This window comes from Corvus cornix, chromosome 5 (genome assembly GCF_000738735.6).
Source record: "Corvus cornix cornix isolate S_Up_H32 chromosome 5, ASM73873v5, whole genome shotgun sequence".
In the NCBI taxonomy this organism is placed as follows: Eukaryota; Metazoa; Chordata; class Aves; order Passeriformes; family Corvidae; genus Corvus; species Corvus cornix.
The window spans coordinates 57283070-57301846 of record NC_046335.1 but is presented as its reverse complement, the minus strand read 5'-3'; the positions used below and the strand labels follow the sequence as shown (position 1 = coordinate 57301846).

The 18777-nt window shown below is 44.7% G+C and overlaps 1 protein-coding gene across 1 annotated transcript; it reads right to left on the bottom strand.

Moving 5' to 3' along the window:
- Window positions 1-1926: 1926 nt before the first annotated feature.
- Window positions 1927-18744, bottom strand: CCND1 (cyclin D1). Its single transcript, XM_039552047.1, has 5 exons — window positions 18232-18744; window positions 16299-16514; window positions 15671-15830; window positions 10494-10642; window positions 1927-5494 (listed from the first exon to the last, which is right to left on the bottom strand). Exons 1-5 carry the CDS (start codon window positions 18427-18429, stop codon window positions 5339-5341), a joined length of 879 nt encoding a protein of 292 aa, XP_039407981.1. The 5' UTR covers window positions 18430-18744; the 3' UTR covers window positions 1927-5338.
- Window positions 18745-18777: the final 33 nt, after the last annotated feature.

Here is an 18777-nt window from a genome sequence, read left to right as displayed (position 1 = left end):
AAGTGTTCATAAAAGGTCCAAGAGTGTCAAATGGCTTGAATTCAGCAATGGAACTGGGGAGGTTTTTGGGAGGTTTCTGTTGGAGGTTTTTCTGTGTACGTTTTTGATGCAAAAAAATACAGTAGTTTTTCCTTTAATATGCTACAGCATAGCCTAGCTGAACATGAATATTTTTTTACAGCCTATAGTAAATTGTTTTTCTTGCTACATTCTTGTCTTTCTGCCCTTTGCAACGTGAGTAATACTGGCATAGTTCACCCAACATTCAAGTTTAGGAGTCTGCATTTAGAGATGATGATCAGGAGAAGGAAAATGTAAATAACAGAGCTGACTATGTGGGCTTAAACCTACTTAAGTCACAACACTTAGTCCATTTAATAGAGTTTATAAAAGAGATAGGAATGGCAAAACCTACTTAACACATTCAGCCAAACCCAGGTTTGCATCTCTCACTGAATCATTGTAATGTTTTTATCAGCACAAGATTTTTATCAGAAGTCAAGGTCCCCTAAGTGTGTCTTCACTTGATTTTCAAACGCTTCAGAGGGGTGAGCCATCAGCCATATAAAAGTAAGCTATTTGTTCTTTCTGGGGGTTTCAGGGTTTTTTTTAATATGCTGGGGAAAATGAATCATGTTTGGCCCAGACCAATTTAAGCTTTGGCTTGATGTGTTTTTGAAGTCCCTGTAAGTTTAGTTTGGGTCATCTTTCAGTGTTTTACGCCTCCCAGTGTACTTCACCCTACAGAGCAGCTGCCCATTTCAAATGGAACAAACCAGACCACAGTTGTACTGGTTTTACTTCACCCACCTGATGTAGGCTTCAAGTTTCTGGCTGAAATTACTGGGAAACCACCAAGCTCATAGCTGCTCATCTGGGATTCTTCTCATGCAGGTGGTTTCCCGTCAGTGGTAACTGCCCTGAGAGAACCTTATTTTGCACTAGACAATGATTAACACGTTAGAAGTTAGCTCTGGAGTTTCATTTTTCATTTCCTGTGCTGCACTCACTGCACAGAATCAGTTGTAATGTGAAGTTGAATCAATGGGAAACTCAGGAGGCAGATACTGAATTTCTGATTTGTGACGGGGAGGACAAGCACTTGGCCTTTTACATGGATTTTTTTAAGGCAGAAATAATTCCGCAGGATAAATAAATACATAGGTTATAAGCTTGACCATCTCCACTAAAAATAAGCTGTTTCTGCTGTGTTCAGCTCTGAAAATAATAATGATTGCTAATGTGCATCCCCCATTTTCAGAGATAATTTGGAATGTGAATTGGAACACACGTTACCGTTTTTTTTCTTGTTTTACTTTGTAACAGTATCTAATTCCTGTCCTTCTATGTCCAGTTCCTTTTTTTACATACTTTTAGTAGGCTTCAATATTTTTCAGGTTTATTCCTTATTATCTCAGCTGTAAGATGCAAAAGCTGTGTCTGAGGGGAAGGCACAGAGAAGAAGGCAGCTTAACCACCTGGCTTTTAAAACCAACTGTCTTCTGTAAAGCTCTTCCCTGCTGTAAAACCTTCCACTGATGAGAAAATACAAGCACACATTCTGTGCCATCCAACACCTACTTTGTTTTACCCTTCATTCACATGAACCACCAAAGGGCGTTTTACTCTAACTAACTTCTTCTGATGATAAAAAATAAAGCCTTCAGGAAGAAAAGAAATATTTTGCATCTTTAAAAAGACACTGTTGGTGTGACAGGCAGGCAGTCACCTACCCATGGCTCGAAACACCCACGGCTTCCTAAAATAACAACAGAAAAGGTCTTCAGCTTTTAAAATGTGGAGTCAAACCTAGAAAATGTCATGTGCTTTGCTCATTGCACCGGGGAGTTACGACCATTAAGCATTTTCAAGGCAATTTTAAAAAAGGGAAAAAAAGGGAAATTAAAAGACGACAACAGGCACACGTTGGGTTTTACCAATTTTATTTCTAGACTTTAGGTTTTTTTTGCTGGAAACTTGTCTGTTACAGGTCTGTTGGTGAAAATGTGCATTTCAGACCAGTGATGCCAATAAGTACAATATAAAAATGTACAAATCTGAATTGCTTTTGCTTACTACAGATTGTTATAATAACGTGACAAATAAAGCATCTCTGTTGGCACGTGAACCCACTTATCTGGATTTGGCCTTTTTCAGTACATAACAATATTTTAAAGAAACTTGCAGTACACACTGCCACTCAGTGTAACACATAATAAAACCAACAAGCACTAAACTCAATAATCATGTTTGGTTCAGAGACACAGAGATGCCACGAACAGAAGTGTTTTATGAGGTAAGCAGTAAGAAATGTTCCTGAAATTTGGACAGAATGTATCCAGTCCTCCTGGGTCCTGCGACTGCTAGTAGCATTGCAATGCTTATTTAAGCACTATGTAGGATCTTAACTGCATTTGCCTCAAAATGAGTTCTAATTCTGTTTTGGTTTAGCAGCATACAGGCAACAGCTAGATTATTCTTCAGCATACAACTCTGTTAGCTGGCTTATTTATGAGATTTACAGGCTTTTTTTTTAAATTAGCATTATGCTATAATTAAAAAAAAAACAAAACCCAAAACAAAACAAACAAAAAAAAAAAACCAAAACCAAAACAAACAAAAAACCCTAGTATATCATAACAGATTAAACACACAAAATACTTAGAGTTCCAGAAGATAACCTATCATACCAAATGATGTGTCCCAGCTGAGGGGGAACCACACCAGGTGGCACACAAGAGTTATATTATAATGCACCTTTCATATATCAATGTGGCTAATAACACAGCTTAAAACTACTATGATAATAAACCCCAGATCAGACAAAGAATCCAGCTTTATAAAATGTGTAACGAGAAAAAAAAAACAAAACAAAAACCAAAAAAAAAAACAACCAACCCTTGACATTACTTGATCTTCTGAAATGTCTGCTGGCTTTTAAATTAATGCAGAGACCCATTCAGAGCAACGTTCGATGCATTTCCATTTGCAGTAGAACTATGAGGCACTGTAAGAACATCAAAACCTGGTCTAGACACGGGTAACTGAAGTATGAGGTATTGTGAAACAGGAACCTTTTTTGGAATAGAGCAGTAATCACATTAAGTAAAAATTGATCACATAAAAAATCTACAAAAAAAAAAAGATGTCAATAATATAATTTTCTATGAGAAAATTAAAACCTATTACATGGCAGTATATGACATTGTATAACAAAAAAAAAAAAAAACTGATCCACAAAATAGCAGCAAAACACAATGACAAAGATACAGAAAAGCAATGTTAATTTTTTTTCAAACCATGCTGGGAATTTATCCATAGCAGCTCAATAAAAACGGAGCATCCACTCCTTTTTCTTTTATCTTTTTCTTTTTTTCTTTTGAATTTTTTTTCTTTTTTCCTTTTTTTGTTCTTTTTTGTTGTTGTTGTTGTTGTTGGTTTTTTTTTTTTTACAATCAACACCTTAGCGGCAGTTTTCTCACATACATTTCACCATCACATTCTCCTCGAGCATCAACTTCAACAGCTATGTCCACGTCCCTTCAGCTACTTTCTAAAATAATAATAAAAAGATACATAGCCAAGATGTGCAAATTTTCTATTTGTAGCTAAATAAAAAAAACAAATGGGGCATATACTGGAATAAAAACTTCTTTCAAGTACTCCAATTTTCATATCTATTAACTATGGCGTTTTTTTCATGGTTAGACTGCTTTTGAAAATGTATAGGAAGGGGCCAAATAGACTGCTTGGTTTTGGGTTTGTTCTTTGAAGCGTGTCCTTTTTTTTGCTTTAATAAGCTGGGTTAAAACTGCAACATCAAGGGTAGAAAGATTTTCTTTTTCAAAAGGGGCGATTGCATTAATTTACAAATCATACTGGCCTTACGAACATCCTCTGCAATAAATATTCTTTTTAGCCTTAACTATAAATTATATATTTTAGTGTTTAAAAACCTTCAGTTGTAAAACATCTAGCGATAATCCTTAAAACTATGTGTCCTATATGTGAACCTTTAAGGCCCCTAATTTATAAAGATGAGTTGGCACCAAAGGATTCTAAACTTCAAACTTTTCTATAGAAAAGGAAAGGAAGATATCCTGGCAATTTGTGAATGCAATTTACTCTCACTGGAACACAACCTTCGGAAAAAAAAGAATCACCTCTCCTCTAACACCATAGTTAAATGCACTTGCTTTGCAATTCCAAGTTTGCCAACAAGCACTTTATATATTTCCAAACCATTCCATTAAAAAAACAAACAAACAAACAAACAAAAAAAAAAATTCCCACACAATAAAAGAATGTATTTCCTATATCTAATGGACTGAAAGTGCTTTGAATGGAATGGTTTTAGAATATTACAAACGAACAAAAAAGAAAAAAAAACAAAAAACAAAACAAAAAAGACTGAACTGTGGATTGAACCTGACCATAATTAGGCTGAATATCTGTGGGGTCAGACCAGCATCTTTACACAGGTAACTACAAAAATAGGAAGATTACAAAAATATAATATATTATGTCACTATTTCGGTTTCTCTTTATAATAGGGTACTGTATGAGTAGTACATTGGCCTTTCCCAACCATGCTAAGCTGGAACCCTACAAATGCCTCAATGCACAGGCAATCCACAGGCACAAAAAAAAAAAAGATTAACATATAATAATGCTGCATACTAACATACACTAACTTATGGGTTACGTTAACCATTTATAAGGTGAAGAGGATAAAAAAAACCTAAGGAAATAAAATAAACATTTACAGATGAATTATAAAGTGACTAAATGCATAAGCAAGCAAGATACAGAAAAGCCTAGAACTGCGTTAAAGCTATGCTTTTTAAAGGAAAAGAATATTTCATTTACTATCTAAAAAACAAAAAAAAAAAACCCTCTTCTACTTTAAAAATGGTTGGTTGGTTTGTTTTATATGTAAGAAATCAAATCTAATACCTCCCCTGGAGACATTTCGTGTGTTAATGCCTATTTTTACAACATACAGACAAGAACACTTTAATATAAAAACTAGTTGATTATTATTGTATAAAATCCTCTATTTTTGTAGCACAAACCCCTGGGGGTAATGCAAATACTATTTTTTTCTTTTTTTAAGACAGTTTTTGGGGTATTTTTTGTTTATTTGTTTGTTTGAAGTCACAGATGGAAGGGAGACAGAGCAAGAAAAAAATATAACAAGACTGGTTTTCCCTTCTGGTATAAAAATGTCCTGGAGAAAAGGGTTTCTGGGGGGGAGATCCTGACGCTGATTCCTTCTCAGATGCCCTTTCTTTGTCTGCTTTTCTTGCCAAGCAAATCCATTAAGAAGAAGTCCTCTTTAAATGTTCACGTCTCGCACATCAGTAGGCGTGCAGGAGAGGTCTGCTTCGTCCTCTACAGTCTTTGTTTCTGAAGATACGTTGTGCTGCTGTGCCTGGCGTAGACTGGACTCGAGGAGGGACTCAATCTGTTCTTGGCAGGCTCGTAAACAATCCTGCAGAAGGGTGGAATGGAAGGGGAGAGAGAGACCCAAGAGTCCTTTAGAAAGATCACAGGCTAAAATACCGTTCCTTGGCAAAGCAAGAGAAATGCTGTCGGGTTATCTGGGAGAGCAGCAGGCTGAAAAGGAGGGTGGGAAGAGCAGGAGAAGCACCCGACAGTGAAAGCATTGGATGAGCAAGCCCATTTCTTGCAGACTGCACCTTGCACTGCTGCTTCTCTGCCTGTGCTGTTTACACTTCTGTACAAGTCCATGGATGACAACTGTGATTTCTACTTTTACCCCAGGAACCCTTCAGCAGCAGAGTCTGCCAGAAGCAATGCTCACAAGCAGGGACATTTTTCCCCAGGCTAAGTTCCAATGACATTAAGTTCTTAGAAATGCCATGTATGTTTAGATGCCCATGCCCAAAGCTGCCTGCCAGCTGCTGCAATGTCCAGCTGTGGGCAGCTCAAGGCAGCTGATAAATTCCTAACTCTGAAAGCACCTCCAGAGATGGACTGGACTGGACTGGACAACCCCAAAATGGAGAGGCCTCTCAGAAGCACCACGAAGCACCTCCCTACCCCCGCACTACCAAGTTCATCCAAGCTTTCTGTGTGCTACCACATCCACCTGGCAATCTCAGGCAGGGGGAGACCTTTTCCTCTCACTTCCAGAGTGTTTTCTCCGAGCTGGATGTGCACACAATCCTCCTGAGGGTTCAGGAGGATGCACAGGCCTCGCTGGGAATCAAAAAACCGTAAAGCACCAAGGAGGATCCTGTCTAGGGTGGGGAAAGGTGACTTCCCCCAGGCATTAAAAGCCATACCATGAGGAGATGTATCAGATTCCCAGCAACCAGAAATGGGAGAAAGCCTTTTAGCTCAACCTGCCCAACCTCCTGCAGGTTAGGGAGGCCTGTACACCCACGGCAGTGACACAAAAATGGTGCCCTGAACAGGCCAAACAATCCCACAGCATTTTGCCAAAACTCATCCAGCATGCTGTTTACCCTCATCTTTATAACAAACATCATAAGCTTTTTCCCCCAACATCTTTAACTCTGTGTATTAAGGACTTTGAAGTTTCCTTTCAGCATTGCCTTTTCTGATTTAACCTATGACATGTGTTAGCCCTTGCGGTGAACCCAGTCTTCCATGATAAATTGCCGTCAAAAGTGTTAGGATGTGCATGACTGAGAATGAATGTTGTTTTCCTGAGAGGGTGACCTGCCTGCTGTTTTCTTTATTTCCCAGTTTCAATTCTGCCTTCATTCAGAGGCTTCTTGTGTGATCTACCAGCTTTTCACTGATTCCACTACCACAAGAATCTCCTCTGCCACCAATAAGGGCACATGGCATTTGGGGTAAAATAAGATTAGAAACCCAAGCAAACAATTCTCTGCAAGTCCTTTCTGAGAGAGAGGGAGGTTAATCCTACCTCTAAGCAGATCAGACCATCAGTTACAGCTCACTGAAAACACATAACCTATGACCTTTCCTGGTTTAAACCCTAGTGTAATATTTCCTCTTGACAGAGACACACAGTGTTTTAAATGACAAAAAGAAACGCCTCATATCCTAAAGTCATCATGCCTTTGGCTCCTGCATACCTCTGGCCTCCACAATAAGGTCTCTATGAAGTCCTTGCACCCAGCCCTCCTCCAGATATGACAGATCAATCCTGACTGTAAGGCTCCCCCTTGCACCACAAAGCTCCCTCGCCCTTGGAATCACACGTGTTAAAGAGGAGAGCACCAGCACAGCTTTAGGTGCTCCTGGCTTTACAAAGCCACTCTTGAGGATAATTCTCTTTTAGCACGTTCAGTGTTCCAAACTGAAAGCACATTTATTTTTCAGAGCAAAATGAACCCTCTTGGGGTTTTGTTTTGGGGGTTTTTCTTCAGGTGGGAGTGAAACTCATTTTCTGGTGAGTTTTGATGGGAACTTCGTGGGGGTTTTTTTTTAATCCTGACCATTTGCATATAGCGTGTTTGAGCTCTGAAAACAAAAACCATTCAAAAGAATTTCTATAAATACCTATTCTTCTCCCTCTGGAGTCCAGTTATGAATAATTACGTAGGACTTTGTAATTTAAAGGTACTTTTTGCCCACAGAATTTTTTTTTCATTTAAAATTCTCAGAGTGCAACATGCTGTAACTGTATTTTTTAAAAACAATCTTTGCAATTTATTATGAACAGACTGTCTTAAGCTACAGTTGAATTAAAAATATTTTTTTTACTGTTCAAGGAATTTTGTCCATGTCTTATTCACATGACTATTAGATAAATAGCTGGCCTGTAGGAATGCACTAGAGCTAGCAAAAAATAACTGCAAAACATAAAATTCACTGTGAACAACCTCACCAAAGCTGTTTTCATTCTCAGTACTTCCCAACACTGAAAAGCAAATACAAAACTTGTGCATTACTCTGATAACTTCTCCCAACAACTTTTCTGCTTCACTACCCAAATTTTCAATGCCCACAGTTTGTTCAAGGTCATAAACCCTTCCTGGATTAATTAAGCTCCTCAGTGGAAAAAAAACAACCCAAACTTGCTAGCTTAACTGATGTGGTCAAACACCTTTAAGACACAGTGGACATGATCAGACTCCAGGGTCAGATAGGAAAGGAAACAAACAACAACAAAAAAGGAACTGCTTGGAAATCCTTTGTTCCTGCCTGACCCGTTCTGGATAACAAGCACATGTTTGAAGGTGCCTCTGAGAAGGGGCAGGCAGGAGACGGATTCCAGTGCACTAACAGACAGCATGGAGACCCAATGCTAATCTAGTTTAGCAAATTTCTGGCCTGGAAATGAATGTCAGGTAAAATTCCATCTGTTTGGATGATGGGGTCAGGAATAGAATGATGGAAGACAGCCCAAGACTTCTAATTGTGATTATCTGACTTCTAATTACCCCTGATCAAAGGCAAAATGGGAAATTGGACTCCTACCAACGTATAAACATGAACCATAAAGGAATTCCAATCAGGTGAATTCATTTTACTTTAGATTCAGCCTTCTTTGAGAATAAAGGTAAAAAAGTGTAATTATGTAACCTGAAATCCCACAGACCTGCTGCTCCAGCTAACAGATCATCAGGGAGAATACCAGCCCTGCTCTTAACATTCCAAGACTATCCAGTGTAAAACATGTTCCCTGACAAGGGGAACCATCACTGGGGCATAACACACTTCATACAAATCCTAGTGGAGTGGGATAGCAGGAATGGCATTTGATAGCACAGATTACACAGACAGGTATTTTGGGAAAGTCTCCCTGCAGGGGAGTCCTGCTCCTCTGTATGCAACCAAGCAGATTCCTCTCTCAGAACAATTGCAGTGGAAGTTGCTGTTGCCTTACTCCACCCCCAACACAACAGTATACCTGTGCACACACAGAACTTTATGATGCTCATTTTCTGTAGCAATCCATACAAAATCCTTACTTCTCCCTAACACATGAATATATTTAGCACTGGAAGCTGGAGGGGAGTTACTCCCTTTTCAAGCTGTTAACCAAGCTCAGATCAAACAGACTGTGGCCTTGCAGTGACTGTGGACAATTAAAATGAAATAATCAAAAATCCTCTTTTCTTGCTAAAGCAATTTTGTTTTCTTTTAAAGAGCTCTGTCATCAAGTAAGTCAAGTCACACAAGGACAGGCCGTTGTTCTGCACGATGTGAGGGAATCCACTTCAATGCCCAGTATCAGGAATGGTTCAATCATTGTTTGAATCAAGATGCTGCCTGAACAGATAGCAAGCATTTTCCCTCAGTACCTGCTTCAAACATCTCGCCCTGGATGGTGGCCAACCACAGGCTGGAATCATCTGCATTGCTCACAAACTGACTAAAAGCATCACACGTGCTTTCCAAAGTGAGCAGCCCATTATGTCAGCTTTTCTTGCAGTATTTAGCATTTCAGGTTCTTAGAGTATTTAACACTTCAGCACTGTATTACCTCAGCTGCAGTGATAGAAGTGGCAAAAATGACATGCTCACTGTTCAGGTGATCAAAATAACAAGCTGAGGAATCGCTCAATCCTGTCAACAAAGCCCAATTACACAAAGCCAGTTTTGCAGTGGCTGGACTGGGACAGTTTTCTATGCATTTAAATTACTAACACGTAAAATAATTTAACAGCATCTCCAAGATTCTGCCCCTAACCACTGAGTTGTCTCTATTTGACTCATTGTCCAGCGCTTGGAGACCTCACAAGAACCTTTTTAAAGCATCTATTTATTGGTCTTCCACATTGTTATGAAACAAAGCTCAACTCTGCCCCAACTTCACACACCATTATGACATGGATCATTGACTTTAGGTCTTCCTTGTAGGCTCCCTTCCTGGCCCATTCACTCATGAAAGGTTTATTGCTCACTAGTTACTGATGTGCATCTCCTGGAAGCTGCAGGGCAAAATGAAGAGTCCTGTGAGGACCATCTACCTTGTCACAAAGTCGTGGGACAAGCATTTGTTCCAAAAAGGAATTCAACACCAGCTGCTGTGCAGGTCTAGCACGTAATAAACCAAATTAGATCATTAGAACTCTTTTAAGAAGGGCTTTTTCACACCACTTGGCACAATAAAAGGCCTCAAGAATGGTCAGAGATAAGGTCAGAGATACCACAAGGTCTCAGTAACTGTTTCCTGGTCTTGCTCCCCAAGTTTTGTTATACAGAGGCTCCTGTTTTATTTACCCCCCAGCCAAACACAGCCTCTGCCACCTCCTAAGTCAGTGCAGGGCTTCCTTCTCTCCCAAACACCAGAGCCGGATGTGCCATTCCCATCCGGGAACTGCAGCAGCGTCACCACAGAGTATCGGTGGGCATCATGACAGCCAAGCAAGCAGGCTGAGCACAGGAGAGCACATTGAGAACCCCCACTCTGAGGCTTGACCTTTCCCAAGATTTACTGTCAGATTAGCTCCCGTGCAGCAAGCAGGCATTCATTCTTAAAAACCCTTAACGCAGGAGATCAACCGAGAGGAAGAGTCACTTACCGGATCACATTTGATAACTTGTGATAGGAAATGTGTGAGGCATTGATAGGAGAGGAAAGTGTTAGTGTTCCCCAGATGCAGGCCTTGCACAGCTGCTACCACGCTGCCAGCTGCGATCATGGAGGGTGGGTTTGAAATAAATTTAATATCTGTATGAAGAAAGGAGAGAAAAAAAAAAAAGAAAAAAAAAAAAAAGACTGAAATGATTGCTTTAGGAGAAGCCTGTCCATACACATACACTCTTCCTACCAGCGTGGCTTTCAGCTGCCAACTATTGCATCCGAAAAGGCAGGGAAAATGGTGAGCAGAAAGGTGCCTCCTGCTCTAAAACTGCTACAGGTCCAAACCTGCAAACACTTAATCCACATGAGCAACTGCTCTGCAGAGAGTGGCCCTTGCTAGCACTGAGCCTGGGACGCCATTCATCACTTCGAGGTACTTTCATCATAAGCAGGGCCCCCATTCTTCCAACGTTAAAATACTCTGCTCCTGTGAATAATGCCACGGGGGTCAATGGCACTGCACATCTGAGAAAACCTGTTCCCATCCTGCAGTGTTCTGCATGGTCAGATCCAAGGTGCACTCTAACAACGAGTCCTGGGGCCCTTTAGAGCAGAAACCTTTGCTCTGACACTCAAAGGAATATTGCTTTAATGAACAACAACATCAACAAAAAGAAAGAAAAGAGAAAGACAGCTTAACCCTGTCAGGAGGCAGATAATCCATATTTAAATTAAGGTTTCATCTTAAAAATGCTTTGTCTCAACCTGGTCTCTTGTCAGTGGCTGCCATCCATCCTGGCAACAGGGATTTAATGTAAATGTGGCATAACTAAGTGACGGGGGTCCCAAGAATTGGCGGACAATCAGTTACATTCTGATGTGACACCATGCTGACAAGAGGCTGGGCCCCCTTCCAGACTGCATTGCTGTAGGTCTCTCCACAAAGCCACTCCCAGGATCCCTTAAGGGGCTATCTCTGCCATTTAGCATGTTTTCCCTTTGGGTTTATTTGGTCTGGTTTGAGTTTTTCTAGTATTTTTCAATAATAACAGTCCACATTTTAAGGGTAAGATTCCTTCTGCTGAACAGGAATGCATTTGATCCGTGGCAGTGAACACCTTGGAGGAGAATCAGGAGCAAAGGAAGCAAGTGGCACAAGTGAAGGTCCAATTTGGTGAGGGAGAAAGGGAAAGGCCACAATGTACACCAAAACCTGAGATACATTCCTTCAGCTTTTATCAGAATACAGCTTCCTCTGGGTTGGAAAAATATAAACTATCTGTCAAATCCCTGAACAAAATCAAAGGAATGGACAGCTTAGAGGGCTCAGTGGAACAGTTTAAGTATTAAATCATGCATCTCCGTTATTATGATAAAATAACTTTTGTGCAAATGCTTTACCAGTGAAACTAAAGCCATCAGGACTCCGTGGAAGTCCTGGCTCTGAATCTGTTTATTCAGACACCTCTGACACTCCGCTGTGGCCCTGACCAATACCCACCTTGAAAGGGGCACTTCGCCCAGCATCCTGCGAATACCTCCAAAATTAAACTGATACATGGAAATCTGGCCAAGCTTTTAGGATGCACTGCCAGCGAAAAGGCAAGCTCGAGCTAAAGTCATCTCGTTTGTGTTAAAAATAATCATATCAAAATAAATCTGGCTGCCCCCCTTTTCCCAACCTGCCCGTTTCTGGGCAGATATAAACACACCCACCTTCTAGCAAGCCACTGTCATTCCCAAAACAAAACAAAACCAAAACAAACCAGCACTCCAGACTGCTTATTGGCACTGTACCCATTCCAAAGCCAGTCCCGAACTGAAATACTGACACAGAGCTGCAGGTGGACTTTGGAAACGGGGGATTCCGAGCATGGATCCCACCAGGATGGGGTTGCTCGGAGGGGTAGGGTGGCAGTGCCTTCCCGACACTGTTTACCGAGCTCCACAAACGGGACATGACCAAAATGTGTCACTTTAATGAGCCTGTCCTGACAGGATCACGTTTGGGATTAATATTTGCGTCCTTCCTTTAAACGGAGCAGTAAACAAGAACATGAATTCATAGTCACACCCTCATTCTTTCCAAGGTGGAAAAGTGATAATGAAGTTTAAATGACCAGTTTGTGTCTGTCCCTATAACCACTCCAGACAAGCAGCATGGACTGCCTTTTTGTTGCAACTCAACAAGGAATTATTTGTGGCAGAGGCCACTAATTTCAGCATATTAATCAGGGGGCCCCTCTCGCCTGTAATTGGATGCCCCCAAGTGAAGAGTGTGGCATCATTGTCAGCCTCCATCGCCTCATCTTGCGCTATTGAGCGCTCAGGAACAAGGGGGCTTCGGTGAGATGAATTAGACCTGACACAGCCACAATGGGGTAGGGGGCCCCATCAATTGAAGCACACATCCCCAGTAGCCTATCTGAGACTTCATCCAAAAAGAATAAACAACTTCAGCGTTGTTAAAAAGAGAGAGAGGGAGAGAGAGAGGAGGGGGAGGAGAGAGAAGAATGCCAGCCACCCTGAAGGGAGGACAAAGCAGGCATATAGGCGCTGCAGCGCTTTAAAAAAAATTCCTAACAAGGCGAGTCACCCCTTTTCCTTTTTAAATGGAGCAGCAATTCCATCCGTCTGGAGAGCTGGGGGCTATGAATGAAAATCTTTTCATTGAGGCAAATCAAAACTGTGAACATAAATCACTTGCTGCAAGATGCAACAGGTTCCAACTGGTCACATACCTTGAGACTTCCAATTTTATAAAGGCCGGAGAATGGGAGAATTGTAACACGCTCCTTTCAAAGGGGGATCTTTCTTTCTCCTTTGGAGAGGACCAAAGCAACAACAATAATAATAGCAATAATAATAATAATAATAAAAATAATAATAATAAAAAGGAGTCTGGTATGTTTTGATAACCAGAGGAACATAATGAAATGCTGAAGCTCCAATATTTGTTGCTATTCATTGTTATGCTTGTATAGAGCTGCAGCTCTCCCTCAACACTGGTCTTAACTTGGGCCAAAAGAGGCCTGCTTCCTTTTGAGCTCTCCCTGCCTTGCTCGGCCATGCCAAAGCCCCATTCATTAAGCTCAATTATGTGTTAACTTCAAACAACCCCTGGTAATTTTTCTTTTTTTTTTCTTTTTTTCTTTTTTTTCTTTTTCACTTTTTCTCCAAAACCTACCACAGCACAAAGGCATCCTTTGGTGAAAATGGATTTTGCAAAACCAAACCAAATCAAACAAACCCACTTCTACTAGCCAGACAACCGGAGAGAGAGCTTAGGAGGAATTCCCCTCAACTTCACCTTGCAGCGTAACCTTCTCTTTCTGGAGCAAACACATACACACGCATCTACAAACACTTCCACAGCCTTCACCTCGGTGAGCCAACTGGCCAAGGGTTTGTTTTCTAAGCAAGCATTATTATTTTGCAGTCACTTCTTAGGAGAACCTCCTTTACAGAAGAGGACACAGGCAAAATATAGACTGCACTTGCCCCTGAGGCCACTTAAGCGAGCTGTCAGTGTTTCCAGTGGACTTTGGATCAGGCCCCACAGCATCCAGGCAGCACAAGGCATTTGCAGTCCGTCTAGGTTCGTTTTGGCAAGGGGAAATGCAGCACAACCCAGCAACAGCAAAGCAAAGTCCAGATGCTGCTTAGGCCACATGTGATCTTCACTAGCCAACAAAGAAGTCATGAGAAATGCAAAAGGTAGAGAAACCCCTGGCATCCAAAAATAACAATAAAAACACAGAGCCCAGTGGCAGCCTTCCTGAGTGCTCCTTCCCCAGGCAATATTCCCAGCTTCAGTAGGGAGCTGAAGAGGGCCCCAACTCTGGTGAGCTCAGCGCTGGCTTTTTTAAAAGCTAAGTAAAACTCCCAGAACATGGTTCTCATTTACTGATCCATTCTCCAGCTGTGGTGTGTAGCAGTGTTAAATAAAGGCTCTGGATGTGCTTCCTAAAAGAAACATAACAACACCGCCAGTAGATCAAAGTACTGGACTCTTAGCAAGTCTCCAACCTTTGAACTACTCTTGTTTTCATCCCTGTCATTGCCAACACAACAACCTAGGTTAAACATCCCCACATCCAAAGGGGAGCCCGGGTGGCCATTCCTTTTAGCTTCAAACTTAGCAAATCATGCCTCCAGAGTTTAGCAGCCTCTTATCTGGTAGAACCTGGCACGGAGGGACACACTGGACTCTCCCAAAATGTTGCTGCCGGTGGTTTGAAGGTTGTGGCACTCCCAACACCGAGCATTACTCCAGGCAACCTCGCCTACGAGCTGCCCCTTACGCTGATGCTAGGCCCAAGCTGAAGAGCAATGCCAGTGTTTATAAACTTCTCTTTTAAGGCTTGGTTGTTCTATCTTTAGGCCTTGCAGCGGGGCCGGTTCCACGAAATAATTTTTTTTTTTCCCCTTCTGAGCGCCTGCCATCTTCCTTCAACCTTTCTATACCAAATCCAACCTCCGGAAAACAAGCTACACGGCATTAATGGGTGCCACCGGCCGCGCACGTCCCACCGAGCCTTTGGAGTGTGGATACCACGGCACTTTGGAGGCCAGCCCTGCTCATGGCTCCAGCACAGCACGTGGTCGGGAGGGTGCAGATGGCACGGCTCGGTCCCGTGCCAGGAAAAGCCTCTGTGCCGCGTGGCCCTCCTCCAATCCACCAGCCACCGAGGAGGGGGGAAGAGGCAACTTGAAGAGGGAAGGTTTAAAACCCCCACGCAGAGCTATTCCCAGGGAAAATCTCCCTCCGCCTTTAAAAACTCGTCCTAAAGAATGAGTCCACACGGGGAGGGATTCCCCACACGGGCAGTAAGCCTTTTGCAGCCCCGACATAAACCCGGTGTAGGGGGGGCGAGGAAAACCGTGCCCCGCTGAGCCTACAGAGACGGGGCTGGGGGGGGAGGGTGGCCCCTCTCCCTCCCTGACAACCACACAAAACTCCGACTCAGAAGCGAAATATCTTCTGAAAAGAAAAACTTACCTCTGGCAAAGTAATCCACCTTCTGCAAACAAGGGGCAATAATCGGGGCTTAAACTACCTCCCCGCAGCTCTGCGAGCGCGCCTGAGACCAACAGCTACGGGAAGCTTTACAAGCCGGGGGGTGGGCGCGTGTCGGGGAGCAACGCGCTTTGCGCAACGTGCAGGGCTCATACCTGTAGCGCACAGAGCCACAAAAGTCTGAGCATGTTTACGGATGATCTGCTTGGTGTCCTCTGCCAGAGGCATTTTAGTAAGGAAATGTTCAATGAAATCGTGGGGGGTCATTGCAGCCAGATTCCATTTCAGCTTATTCACCAGCAGCAGCTCCATTTGCTGCAAAGAGAAGAGGGAGGGGAAGGGGGAAGGAGAGAAGAGGAAGAAGACGGGTGGGGGTGGGGGGGAGCGTGGTTAGAGCCGCTCGCACACGGTGCCGGGGCGCAGCGCTGTCCCGGGCTCGGGGCGGCTGCGGGGTCGCGGGGTGCCCCGGGCAGCGCCCGCCGGGGCCGGCAGGGGAGCCCGCGGGCCGCCAGCGCCGCGGCCGGGCAGCGCGGGGGGGCCCCGCTCCCCATCCCATCCCGGCCCCATCCCGGCCCTATCCCAGCCCAGCGCCGCATCCACAGCTCCCGCCCGCCGCCAGCAGCCCCGCAGTCGCGGCCGGCGCTTCCCAAAGTGTGCGGGGTTGGCGTTCTTTTTTTTTTTTTTTTTTTTTTTTGTATGTTTCGGGTTTTGTTTTGTTTTTTTTTTTTTTTTTAATGTTTGTTTCGATTTTTTTATTCTTGAAGTGACTGAACGTGAAATTACCAGTAATTCGTCGGGTCTAATGGAGTTATCTGTATAAATGCACAGTTTTTCTGCGGTCAGAGGAATAGTTTCCTTCATTTTTGAAGCCACAAACATGCAGGTAGCTCCGAGCAATTGCAATCGGCTTTTCTTGAGGGGTTCAAACGACAAAAATCTGTCCAAATAATTCATAGCCAAGGGGAAAACTTCCTCTTCGCACTTCTGCTCCTCGCAAACCTGCAAGAAGGAGGGAGATCGTTGAAGAATAATTTAATTGAGGCAAAAGCCAGGCTTGTCCCGCTGCTCTCGCCCTCCCTCCTCCCTCACCCCCAGGCTTTGCAGGGCAAGGTTGAAGGAGACGAGGGGAAAACGCAGTTGGGGAAAATGGTTAAATATGGGAAGAGCAGCGGCATCAAAGAAAATGAAAGTCACGAGTGACAAAGTGGGGGGAAATGTTGCGTTAGAAACCCGCAGGCGATTCATGGCAAAAGAGGAGGGGGGGTAATCGAAGAAGAGGTCTGTGCCCAGTTTTCCAGCCCCTAAGAACAAATTTTTAAAAAGGGAAGAAAACGGAAAGCGGAGGAAAATGCGAAGCCCCGTGGTTGGGAACGGGGTGCAGAGCCGGGCTCGGCCCCGGGCTTATTTATTTCGCTTTTATTTTTTCATCTAATTTGCCGTTGTGCTGCCGATTCCACTCTCTGGTCGAGACACAAAGGTGGCGTCCAGCCTCATTTCCCCAGACGTCATCTTTTCAAAAAATATTTAAAAATATTTAAAAAATTATTCGAGCGCTGAAAAAAGGCTGAAAATGAAGCGGCGGGGGTCCTTTACCGAGCCCCGTGCCTCTGGTCCTGCTGGGGGGCTCCAGGGGGATCCCCCGAAGTGAAATTCACCGCCTCCCTCTCTCGCCCTGCAGCACAGCCGGGCGCGACATTTCCCAGAGCAAGGCAGGGCGCTGCGGTTTCAAAAATTAATTAAAAATACATCGCGGGCACCCAGGGCTTCCGAAAAGGCATGAAAATGTAGCCCAGCTCCTGGGGCTCCCGCTGGCAGCCCCCCAGACGTGTCCCGCCAGGGACGAGGCCCTTTCCAACTGGCTTTTCCCAGGCGACCTTGCCGCTCGCCGCCGCAGCACAAGCGTGCCTTTGAGGGGTGACCGCAGCTCCAGCCTCTCTTCGCGCTGAACAAAGAAACTTTCGCCCTGCAACTCCCCCAGAAACGCCGGAGCCCCTCCGGCCGGTCCCCCTGCCCGCAGCCCCAGCGGGGTCCCCCGGCCCCCGACCTTCCTCCCCCGGCCCCTTCCCCCGCTCCCCCCCGCCACACACACACACACCCTTGGCTTTGCTCCCCGGGACTTTCTTCGTTTTTCTCCCGATTAATAAACACTTTTGCTTTGCAAATAAAAGAACAAAGATGGCGCATAATACTGGCACGGGCAGCCGCTTGCATACGTGTACAAGGATATTAATTTAAAATAAAATCCCCAGAAAACACGAGCTGGCAGGGGCTGGCGGCGGCCCCGCGCGGCCGGGGGCTCTGCGGCCGGGCCGGGGCCGCTCCCCGCCGGCCGGGGGAGCCCCGAGCCGGCTCTGCCCCGGCTCCCCGCGCCGGCACCGCCTCGCCCCGACAGCCGGAAAAGGTGCCGGGCACCCCGACCCCCGGGGCCACCGGGCCGGGGGGGGGGGGGGCGTTCGCCGCCCCTGGGCGCCGGGACCCGGCTGCGGCAGCGGGGACACGGAGCCGGCGACAGCGGCGGCGGCCGCGGGCACCTCGGGCCGCTTCCCCTCGTTCCACGCGGGCGTCTCCGAGGGCAGGCAACGTGTGCCGCGCCGGGGAAGCGATCCCGGGGAAAGGGGGGGGGGTGGGGGGCAGGAGATGGGGCAGCAGCAGCTCCCCGGAATAAATTCGTTTCGGTGCCGGAGCTTGCAAGGAAAAGTCCCCGAAAGATACAAACCTCCAGCATCCAAGTGGCAACTATTTTCCTCATATATGGCAAGATTTCTTTCTGCACGCACTTGAAGTAGGAGACGGAGGGCGAGCAGGTCTCCTCCGCCTTCAGCATTGTCTGCAGCACCCTGTCATTGAGGAGGTTGGCATCCAGGTAGGCTCGTCGGATGGTCTCCACCTCGCAGCACAGCAGCTGATGTTCCATGTCTGCCTCCGTCGCCTCGAGTCAGTTCTCTGCAGCAGGACTGAGTCAGTCGCTCGCTCGCTCTCTCTCTTCCCCTTCCAGAAGTCCCTTGGATGCTGCTTCTGCTACTGCCGCTACAGCCCTCTGGAGGCTCCAAAACTTTCTAACTTCCAACAAAACTCTCCTGGTGTAGTTAGTCCCTGTGACGTTAAGCAGAGATCCTGTGTTGTTAAGCAGAGATCAAAGCACGAGAGAGAATGAGAAAGAGAGAGAGAGCCAAAAGCAAGGGGCAGAGCCCTAAAGCCATCCCATAGGCTTCAAGTCCTTCCCCTTTGCTTAGCTTATAGAGAGCAGGGTTTTAATGCAAAT